The 11,105-nt window shown below is 37.8% G+C and overlaps 2 protein-coding genes across 5 annotated transcripts; both read left to right on the plus strand.

Annotated features, from left to right (window-relative positions):
* Positions 1–418: 418 nt before the first annotated feature.
* Positions 419–5,624, plus strand: LOC113588198 (vascular cell adhesion protein 1-like). Of its 2 annotated transcripts, none has more exons than XM_081698423.1 (5): positions 419–582; positions 2,436–2,699; positions 3,114–3,479; positions 3,818–4,045; positions 4,314–5,624. In XM_081698423.1, exons 1-5 carry the CDS (start codon positions 528–530, stop codon positions 4,427–4,429), a joined length of 1,029 nt encoding a protein of 342 aa, XP_081554549.1. In that variant the 5' UTR covers positions 419–527; the 3' UTR covers positions 4,430–5,624. The 2 variants fall into 2 exon arrangements, with proteins under 2 accessions (XP_081554549.1, XP_026883082.2); XM_027027281.3 differs by having other exon boundaries at positions 3,114–3,446.
* A 726-nt stretch (positions 5,625–6,350) lies between these two features.
* On the plus strand, positions 6,351–10,443 carry si:ch211-66e2.5 (cell adhesion molecule 4). 3 transcript variants are annotated; one of them, XM_027027302.3, is made up of 5 exons: positions 6,351–6,594; positions 8,469–8,735; positions 8,853–9,185; positions 9,290–9,493; positions 9,913–10,443. In XM_027027302.3, the coding sequence occupies exons 1-5, from the start codon at positions 6,516–6,518 to the stop codon at positions 9,918–9,920; spliced, it is 891 nt and encodes a 296-aa protein (XP_026883103.2). In that variant the 5' UTR covers positions 6,351–6,515; the 3' UTR covers positions 9,921–10,443. The 3 variants fall into 3 exon arrangements, with proteins under 3 accessions (XP_026883103.2, XP_026883101.2, XP_026883102.2); XM_027027301.3 differs by having other exon boundaries at positions 6,353–6,594; positions 9,290–9,535; XM_027027300.3 differs by having other exon boundaries at positions 9,290–10,443.
* The last annotated feature ends 662 nt before the right edge of the window (positions 10,444–11,105 follow it).

The raw sequence follows: 11,105 nt of genomic DNA on the forward strand, positions 1-11,105 counted from the left end.
CCATAGTTGCAATTTGACTAGTGTCAGATCTATTAGCGTTTGAAGGCAAGAACTACATCTTACTAGTGGACTACTATTCCAAATTTGTGGAAGTGGATGAACTTAAGGACATGCAAAGGTACTTTGTTAAAAATCTGTGCAGCAAAGCACCAAAGAAGCACCTTGCACAGCTTGACTTCTGAATGAGCAAGTAGGCCTCTTCCTAGCTGAATTGCTAATGGGAAGACAAAACGGTTCATTATGATATTATTGCCTAGAAAGATTTATATATTTATTTATATTTCACTTCATTTTATTTTATTTACTATACGATTACTTTATATAATACTCTTCTACAATTGAAAGTGAAAACTTCATGAAGCTGGGTTGTCACGTAGGCTATATATATCCTCAGGAACTATTTTTGAGATGGGCGCGGTCACGTTCAAAATGCCTGGTCGGTTAACTGGTTTATGGCTATGTATTAAGGTTTTTAGAGGGCGAGGTTGTCTTTTGGAAATAACTTTCGTTCTGATCAGTGTTCCAGCATGTTTTCCCCTCCATTTCGGTTAGCGTACCTTTCAACTTATTTTATCCTCTCAGGTAGGATCCTAAACATTTGCTCACTGTTGCAGGCTTTTATATACATTTGTTGTGCTTTGTATGCACATATATAGCTAACTGCTCTCATTATTCAGTAGGCTTGTTGCACGTTGCAAACCAGTACGCTAATGTCCATTTAACATGTAGATTACACAGAATCCCCTCGAGTTCATTATATGTAACTTAAAATAGACAGCTCTTATATTTAACGTCCTCTAGTAATTGTAAGCTAAGAGATTTAAATAATGTTTTTTTGCTTTCGTTATAGGCTATTGAAGTCAGTGTATCTTAAGCGAGGTAGTATCCTGTTTTACTGAGCGAATTTCACAGCTGTTGTTTAACAAAGGCGTAAAGAACTAGGTTAATAAAGTTACGACTCAAACATTTTTGAACGTTTGATATGTCATTACATACAGTATTTGAGAACGAATTGGTGATTTAGTAATATGCATAATGCGTGTAAACTGTAGTATGGATTCTATTTAACGACTCTGAATTTAGTTACATATTTGCATCTTATTGCGATTTGTTTGGTTGCTTATTCACCGCTTATTATTGCGTAAAAATCGGTATGTAATGGGAGTGTTCATGCCGCATTCATTTGCTGCGCAGTTTATGATTTACAGACAGATGAACTAAATTAAGATGTGATCATAAATTTGTTAAAAGTTGATTATTTCTCATCCTGTTATTGTGAATGTAAAACTTTATTTCAAATATAATAAAATATTTATTTTGTAAAATATTTATTTCAATTAATTCAAAGTGTGAAATCTAATTAGACTAAGCACATTGTTTAGGTTGCGTTTCTACCATAAGGAAAACCTACTTTTAATCTGGCTTTTGGTGATTTTATACCTTCAAAAGTAGTGTTGTTCCTATATGCTAAAGACATCTTGCCATGGATGCAACTTTGAAAAGTGGGAGAAAGTTCAGTTCAGCAAAAACGTTAATCAGAAAGTTCAGCAAATCTCCAAATTTATGTTCCCTTTCACAAATCCAAAAAATCTGTTTAAATGTCCTGTTTGATTCATTTATATATGTGCACCATTACTCAATCTACCATGTTGCCAGTTAGTTTTGAGGTATGAATTTATCTTGGGCCTATCTCAAGACTAAAATCAGGTTTTTCTTACAATGGATTATGCCTTCATTACAGGGATTTAGTCTTTCAGTATGTATCTGAAATTTGCTTTTTGTATTCATTTACCTGCATACACAATAAGTCATGTTGCCAGTTACCAGTGACACATTGGGCCTTACTATGGCCCTTACTAAAATCACACGCAGAGACTTGTTCCACATTGAAAATATCCTATGTCTGGCTTGTGGTTATGTAAACTCTCAGACATGAGCTTGTGCTTCTTCGGATTAATTTGTGTACTATCATTGAATGTATTATGTTCTTGGTTAGTTTTGATGTATAAAATCACCAAGTGGAGTAAAAATGTAGCCTAAACAATTAGCATTTTGAAATGACATTATACACTTAGTATGAACTAAATAATAAATATTTTACAAAAGAAATATTTTAATTATATTTTAATCTAAATTTTAACCTATACTCTCAATATCAGGATGAAAAACAGAATCGATTCTTAACAGATGTATGATCACACCTTCATCTAATTCATCTATGTCTGTAAAGCATAAAGTGTGCAGCAAATATGTAACATTAATACTCTTTTTATGAATAAGAAACCAACTTCAGCTGCCTAATAAAAATATGTGAATAAGTAACTAAACAAATCTGAAGCTGTGAATAAATAACTAACTTATTGAATGTTGTTTCTATTTAAGTGGTAAAAATTAGTGAATTTTATAAAGAATCTTCTTCTGAAATGTTTTTCTAGCTGTTAGTGGGTCCCTTGTGCTCACACCTCCAAGACTGGTGTTAGAATATGGAGCTCCAGCCTCAGCAAACTGTTCCACTGACATCATCCCCAAGATGATGGCCTGGGAGGCCTCACAGGGATCAGTGGACCCTATGAGTGGAGTCCAGCAGCTCACCTGGACAGTGAAGAGCATTACAGAATGGGATATAAAACCACTATGTTTCATCATTGTGGGTGATTCAGGATTTCAGCAAAAGACATTTCTTCCAGTTACCATCTACAGTAAGTTATTTTTTTATTCTTGGCTTTGAGAGAAGTTGTGCAAAGCAGTGTATAGTCATACAATGGCAGAGCTTGCTGAAACATCATGAAACAGCAGTGGAATTCTATGACCCTGGTGAGAGCAGTGTCCCTACCCAAAGCTGAAATGAAACCTATACCACTGAATTTTAATACATTTTATTTGTAACATTTTATTGTAATGTTTTTCGCAAAGATCTTCCCAAGGTGATGCATCTCTGGATGTGATGAGCTTTTTTATTCTTCTATATCTTAGTGAAACACTTTGAATTGTCACTGTATATAAAATGTGTTATACAAATCAACTTTAACCTCGCAAACACTCATGTACTCTTCTAATCATGATGTTGGAAAGTGATGGCTACTTTATAGTAATAAGAACTTTTAATTTATCAGAGATTCCAGATAAAGTGTCCATCAGTTTACTGAATGACACAAGACTGATAATTGAGGGGGAAATCTACTGGCTCCAGTGTGACATCCAGAATGTTGCTCCTGTTCAGAATGTTATTGTGAACTGGTATAAAGAACAGACTCTACTGAAAAGAGACAATGTAACCAGTGAAGAAAACACCAAGGAGCCACAGAATAAGACTTCCAAACTCCAGATCAGACCAAACAGAACTGATGATGGAGCACACTACAGGTGTGAAGCAGAGTTGGAACTTGGAGCAGAAGGACTGCAGCCTCCTCCCAGACCAGCAGAACCTCTCATCATTTCTGTGGCTTGTAGGTTCTTATTTAAACTACATGCTGAACAAGGTAGCTGTAAGCTGACATGACTAAATTGACCTTATAATGCTGTTCCTGTAGGGTATGGATGTCTTTAAAATCCACATGTACAAATGTAATAGCATTGCAGAGGAGTTACCTGATAGATTTGAAGATGGCTAAGACACCAATTTCAGTACATCAAATTTACATACAATAGTTTATTGTTTAGTAGAATGTGTATTTTTTTCCATATTCTGACTCAGACCATTGTGTAATTGTGTTTATTGCTGTTACAATTTTAATGTCCTTTAAAGTGTCAACAGTGTTCACTTAGGACTGTAGTGTACTAGTGTTAAATTAGTGAAGTGTATCTCTCTTTTCCTTAGATATGCCACAGTTCCAAAATCATACAGAGATCCTATTGGATAGTGGTGAAATGATCACCTTAAACTGCACAGTGAAAGCAAACCCTCCTGCAGTGTACAATTGGATCCCAGCACATCTGAAACCTAGACCAGTCATCACATCTTCCTCTTTAGGTTTGGGAAACTACACTTGCACTGCCTCAAACCAATATGGAAATGATACTAAAGTGTTCACAATCAGGAAAAAAGGTCAGTAGGAAAACGTTTTAATTTATTTATCTTAGCTTTGCCATGCATATACCATTCCTCTTTAGTTAATACCATCACCGGGATACATACAAGCAAACAAGTTAAAGGTAGCCTAGTCCAGGTCTATTATTTTAGATTCAGCCACTTGCACTCATTCATGCTTATTCATGCTAAAAACGATCACTAAAGATTTTTGCCTAGTAAAGTTTATTTTGGATGCCTTATGCTGATTTATTTTTCACTATGTAATATCATTTGTTCCACACAGGTAGCCGTGTTGTTTTCTGGAGTATCCTGGGATCCTGCTTAGTCTTGCTTTTGGGACTGATTGCAGGTTATGTAGGCTATGTATGGCTCAAGATTTCTTCAAACTCAGTCATCTGAAGACATAGTGGTCTGCTTTTAGTGCTTTGTTTTCTGTTTTTATGTACCTGCATAATGACTGTCACTAATTTAGAGTATTCCAGTGATAAATACTAAAGCCTTGATAGGAAGGTTGCACTGTATACATCTGTAAGAATTTAATTTTAACCCAACATATATCTCAATATATATTTTAGTCTCTATTTATCCATTGGTGAATGGCCCCAAACTCATTTTGGTTTTTTATTTGTATGTGACAAATTTGTATGTATTTGTATGTGAACTTGATTTCAACTATCTCTCAGCTCCACGGTGTGTTTAGGAACAACACATTATAGTGTGTCATTTTAGAAAGAAGTTTTCTTTTCATGACAAAAGCATAATTCTGCAGTTTTGCAGGTTTCATATAGCCTGGTCTGATGTGTGACTTGGCAAAAGAGAGATCACACAGATAGTCAGTATTTCTGATGCAGCTGCAACACAGTGTGATTTGCAACAAAGGTACAAGAATGCTGGAACAATGCAGTGTAAAGCTGGAATAATTCTGTGTAAAGCTGGCACTGTTGCACTAAACACTGGGTTGTGGCAATGGCACTAGCAGCCAAAGCTGCATAAATGTAAATGAAGCCTACCTGTTTCAAGAATGTGGAACCAGGGTGTACTACTAATATGAACCCCAATTTATGTAATATTTGTAATGATGTGCTTTAAACTTTTAATTGTAAGTACCACGATTGCGTACTCATAGTTGTCAATATCCATAAGGAATTGGTATAAATTCTATGAAGTTTACATTTTATTGATTGACAAAGAGCCATATTTGATGAAATATATATAATTAGTTCAAATTGGTACTGTTTTTTTTTTCTTGTCAAAGATGTGCCTTACTGCAATAGTTACATGACTGCTACAATGGTTCCTCTATATGTTCTTGGTACCTGTGGAATTGTTCAACCAAACATTTAGGCTATATAATTTTCTCATTATATACCTTTTTTCCAAAGATGAGCTATCTTAGGAACTTTAATACTTACTTTAATATCCAGGTATTTACTCTGACGTACAGCTATGAATTGCAAAGGAGTGTTGGTGCTATTGCCTTAATTTGTAATCTCCAGTTTGCCTGAATCATCTGTATCCATTGAGACAGCTAGCAATGCAATGTAAGTATGAAATGGAACTTTGCATAATAAAGGAGGAGAGTTGTGTACATGTACTGTGTGTCTAAAATGGTGTCTTCTTTTTCTGTTAATTTAAACAAGACAGCTGAGTTTCCTGCCAAAAAAACTTAGTGTATTAGCAGAGAGAGTGTTGTCATAGTAACCTGGTTACACCAAAGACTTTTAAGGCAGTATCCCAAAACACATCTTCTTCACTGTGAATAGAAAGATTTTGGACACAACAAAGCATTATTTTGAGTCAAAGTGATCTTCAGCTCAAAAGAATCCAGTCCCTTGTGCTCTGACTGTATACATGGTTCTAAGAATGAGTTTCACAGCTGTGATGTTCTAGGTTCACTGTAACAAATAGAGCGACTCTTGCTGCTTGGCTTCGAAAATGACCTAAATTCTGACACACATGTAGGTGGATTGTTCTAGTGGGTAGTACATTGGAATTCACATGACATTCCACATGTCTCTAGTAAGGGGAGAAACCACATGGTGCTCATGTTTTATGTATACAGGCAATCATTTTAAATGATCCCAATTATCCTAAACTCTGATTATTTGCTCGCAAATGCAGTATGCAGGTTCAAAATGACACATGATTTTCCGTTTATAGTCATGATGCATAATGTTGTCCCTTAGCTACAGGCCTGATTTGAATTCAAGCCTTGCAAGCCTCCCCATGCAACTGGTGTCACGTCACTGGAGGTGCTGGTTAGGCATGCGGGAGGGGAGGCTGGCAGCAATTGTTTCCCGTGGGGCGAGAGGGTGCTTTCCTGGGGGCCCCGGTCCTTTCTCGCGCCCCTTCAGACCCTTCGCTCCAGCTATAGCAAGGACAAGAGTGGCGATGCAAAGCAGCGCTTTTGTTAGCTGTCACGGCTCAGTTTTTGGGTTGCCAAGCAGCACAGAGGCGGAATTCCTCTCGTCTCCGCGCCCGGACCATGTTAGACATCAACAAATTCGCAAAGACGATGAAAAACACGTTGAAATGTTGTCTTGTTCTTTTCATTCTCCAGACAGGTAAGTCCACACAGCTGCCCGCGCCCTGAGGTGCAGATTACTGCACTGTTTTACTTTGAGATTTGTTATTACCTTGCTTTAAACAATGGGAGATTAGTTTGCAAATTTGGATGGCACTTCTGAAATTATTGTATGAACTTTCTGTGGAGAACACTACTAACAAAACTTTTAAGGTGTGTGAATGACCTTTGTGTGTATTAAAAACCCATTTTTAGGAAGTAGAGTAGAGACTGAATAACAGGGGTTTTTTTGTGTTTTCATTATTTTTTTTTTATTATGGATCTAAAACAGATTTTTTATTCAGTCATTTTTTTCTGCCATTGCATAGGTACAATAACATTGTTGATGAGCCTTCCTCTTTAAGTGCAGCTATAGAAACTGAAAAAGCTATACCAGTTATACAAAAAACATAACCTAAAAAGAAGACTGAAAAAAGTGAAACAGTCTGGTGTGTGTAGAAATATAGATAAGTGCCTTGAGAGTATCACAATTTAGAACACATGTTGGCTTAATACTTTTCCTATGTGTAGCTCTTTATGTCACTATGCAGTACTGCAATGCACACAAGAGTAGCGACAGGACAACTGTATTCTGTTAGGAGCATTGACAAAGTGTATAATGTTGTTAATTAGAAAACTGAACACTGTAATATATGCTGAGTATAGAAAGCAAAGTCTGCTGAAAAAGATAATATCCAAATAAATAAGAGATAATACTCCAGAGACCAGTTTCCTGGACATGGAGTTAGCCTAGTCTTGGACTAAATTGTAATGGCAGAGGTGGTTCACCAGCAAGAGGCCATTTTTAATATAGTACTAATCTTGGTCTGGTAAACCACCCTTAGGTATTTATTGTATTTATTATAATACTTAAAGTGTCGACCTGGGAGGTATGATGAATGTCCTATAGACATCATATAGGATTGATGACCTGTGTTCTGATGTATGGGAGCAGAGAGCTAGAGGTGCAGATCACGACTGATGGTGTGGTGTCAGGGTATGGGGGTGCAGTCTGGGGTGGAATCTGGGGCAGAGTGCTGTCACTGTTGGAGGCAGCGTGAAGGCTCAAAACTTGGGAGTAGGTCCAAGTGTATGCAGTGATGGTTCATGGTCAGTACCAGCCCTGTTAAGAAGCCATTTCTGAGCCTTGTTACACAGACACAATAGTAAATATAGTATATGCCATATAGTAAAGCAGCAAACAGGCAGTGGCTGAATCATTGGCAATGGTAAAGGCCTTAAAGGAACATTGTCAGTTCTTGTCATCAATGTCTGGCAGCTTGGTACCAGACTCTTCATCCCAGGATTATGTGTTCCCTGCCTTAGCAGGTGACATCCTACACTGCTATGCAGTAGGCTAAGCTGCCCTGTTGTTTTGATGGTTTATACATCATTGCTGTATCACTTCACAAGCATAGAGAGTCCAATTTGAATGTTTAAAAGAGTCATAGAGCTCTGAAGCTATCCTTCTTGTTCCCCTACCCAAGGATCATCTTGATTCTGTTATTGACAGGTATTATTAGAGTGAGACTAGCACAGATACACAACATTGCCTTCTCCAGGTTGACGTTATTAAATTACAATCAGTCTTTACATTACATGTGCACTGAATAGATATCACAACTTAAAATAATTTCAGTCTTGAAGTGTTAAATGAGATCAGCCAAACACAAGCCTTGGCTTTAACATTGTCCAAAATTATCTAATATTGTCTAATATTGCAACCCCATCTGCTAATGACTGGCTGCAGAATCAGTATGATGATTACTGGTTACAGTATTACACTTTTGTAGAGAGTTTAATCACTTCATCAGTTTGGAAATGTGAGTGAAACAGAAATAGAAGATGTGTATGAGCATCACCAACTCTTCTCAGCATCAGGTGACAGCTGCTCTCTTGAGATCTCCCCCCCGAGAGTGGTGGTGGGCTTCGGGGAGCCGGTATCCGTCAGCTGTGTAGCCTCAAGGCCTGTGCGTGTGCTGGGGTGGGAATCAGCCATTGGTGCATTGCACACCCAGCATGACCTAACCGTACAGTGGCAGGTGGACAGCTTGATTGACTGGATCGAAGAGCCGATCTGCTATGGAGTTTTCTTCACCGCCCCCAGACAGTGTGAAGAGAAGCTCAACCTTGTTCTATACAGTATGTGCAATCCTTGACTAGTAAAATGGCTGCATGATAGGTTTACACGGATAGGTTTGATATTGTTTTTGCTCAAGACAGGTTAAAGGGCTCATTGCTGTATCATCTTCCTTTCAGAGACTCCAGATAGCATCTCCATCAGCCTGGTCAACCACACTGGGCCCATGGTAGAAGGCAGAGAGTACCAGCTTCTGTGTGAGGTGCAGAACATTGCACCTGTCCAGTATCTCACTCTGCGGTGGTACCGAGGGCAAACTGAAGTGTATAACCACACCTTCTCTGAACTGTCACCTGCCACACCAGTTCAGGTGTCCTCCACCTTGCTGATCACACCAGGTAGAGTGGAGCATGGAGCTCCATACAGGTGTGAGGCCACACTGGAACTTGGGCCAGAGGGACCGCAGCCTCCTCCAATGGTGAAGTCAGAGCCCCTCGACATTGCTGTTCACTGTATGTCCAGCCAGCCAGCCAGCCTAACTTTGACATGTGTTTGTGAGAGTATTGGTGGACACGTTGATGATTTTTGTTTTGTTTTGTTTTGAACTATTTCTCAGACCCACCTGACTTGCTCAGTCCAGAGCAGGAAGTGATAGAACTTGGAGATGGTGAGGTGATCACACTAAACTGTACGGCAGTTGGAAACCCACCTCCTCTGTATAGGTGGAGCACACCAACCCTGCTGGAGAGTGATGAGAGCCACCCACTCCTCTCTGCCCCCTCCTTGGGTATTTACACCTGTATGGCCTCCAACATTCTGGGTAAATCAAGCAAGCAGTTCATCATAAAGCCCAGATCCAAAGGTAAAACTGATGGATCTCTGGACATAAGTAAGCATATGATATGGTCAGGTACAGAGAACTAGAAGCTGACTTAGCTGACCAGGGCTGTTGACTGGACTAGGCACTGCTGTTATTACTAAAGCTGAGGTTGGCATGAAGACTATTTGACAGTTTAAATAATTATTTCAGTACTCTTCCCACTAATCTTCAGTCAGCTACATTATGATGTGTCTTATGATGTGTTTTAACATGTAGCATGTACAGTCCACTCCACATAGACATAATTCCCAATGTGTTCTGTTAAATGTTATTTAGGATGAAAAGAAAATTTTGACAAATTCTCTATGGACTTTTGACAACACAGACATGAAAGCAAATGCATTTTTTACTTCTTATAGGTGTATAATTTCAGAGACCTTTCAGGCATTTAAATGGAATGGACTTGCGGCTGGTATTCATCTCTGGATTTTGGTCCAGAAATTGCAATACATAACAGTAATTATGAGTCTTTTCTGAGTGTTTGCAGCATAATTAGTGTCTGTTTGTAGCTCTTGGAAGATGGAGGGAGTTGTGAGTTTGCATGGGTGGTGTGGCCTTCGTTATTTGTGAAAGTCTCTTGCTGTCTTGTTTTCTGGTTGTTGCTGAGCTTAAAATAAAGCTCTTTATGTCTTTGGCAAAAACATTATAAAAAGGTAAAATCTTTTAGAAAATATTTTCTGTTCTGTTAAATATACAGGTAAAACTGCTTGATTTTCTAGTGTGAAGGACATACTTTTCCAGTATCTTTTCCTGTAATATAAAACCAGAAAGATCTTTTTTTTCAGTTCTTGTTTTATGTTTCTCATTGCAGTCATGTGGTTACTGCAAAAGGTCACACCATCTGTTTCCTTAAAACAATAAAGTTCATTGTATCTGTTTCCTTAGAATAATCTACAGTTTAGTGTTTTCTTCTTATTCATATCTGATTACTAATCATACATAATGCAAAAATTAAAATACATTACTTGTGGAAAATAGATCTAAAACTTTTTAACTAGAAAAAGAAAACAAAACAAAACGTTATTGTGTCATGTAAGTGTGTCTTACTCCAAGAGCTCTATATAATTGCTTTAAAGTTAGCTGAAACATTAACTAAGTCATTCAACAGGAAAATCTCTTTCTGTGTGAGACACCGTGATTTTGCAATTTAGCATACGGCACTCATAAGACAAGTGTACAAATTAGTAGTAAAATGGTCGGAATCTACTTGTTATTAAGATATATATAGTTTACGTCAGACCACTTATAAAATATTCCCAGAAACCTGCGAGTGAAACAATTCAGTATTATCTTGTCTCGCCACCTACTGGTAATCTTCTATTTGTCCTCAATACAACTTGGTATTTGATGTTGGAGGTTTATCTTAAATAGGCGTCTCGTGTGTCGCCTTACTATTAGAGGAAGTACCAATTACAAAATAAAAGTTGTGGAACCAATTCCGGACATATTATCCTAAAAAGCATGGAAAAGCAAGAATGATAGCAGATCTTTTAAGATTTGTTTTACAAACTGCGTATGCATAGAAAGCATCGTACAGTAGCCTATGAGAAAA

Source organism: Electrophorus electricus, chromosome 2 (genome assembly GCF_041902795.1).
Source record: "Electrophorus electricus isolate QZ-2024a chromosome 2, ASM4190279v1, whole genome shotgun sequence".
Taxonomy (NCBI): Eukaryota; Metazoa; Chordata; class Actinopteri; order Gymnotiformes; family Gymnotidae; genus Electrophorus; species Electrophorus electricus.

Coding starts and splice junctions, on each gene's coding strand:
- si:ch211-66e2.5 (XM_027027300.3), top strand. CDS start 6,516: ATGTTAGACATCAACAAATTCGCAAAGACGATGAAAAACACGTTGAAA. Junction 6,595..8,468: donor TCTTTTCATTCTCCAGACAG/GTAAGTCCACAC, acceptor AACTCTTCTCAG/CATCAGGTGACAGCTGCTCT. Junction 9,186..9,289: donor CCTCGACATTGCTGTTCACT/GTATGTCCAGCC, acceptor ACTATTTCTCAG/ACCCACCTGACTTGCTCAGT.
- LOC113588198 (XM_081698423.1), top strand. CDS start 528: ATGTTTTCCCCTCCATTTCGGTTAGCGTACCTTTCAACTTATTTTATC. Junction 3,480..3,817: donor TAAACTACATGCTGAACAAG/GTAGCTGTAAGC, acceptor TCTTTTCCTTAG/ATATGCCACAGTTCCAAAAT. Junction 4,046..4,313: donor GTTCACAATCAGGAAAAAAG/GTCAGTAGGAAA, acceptor TGTTCCACACAG/GTAGCCGTGTTGTTTTCTGG.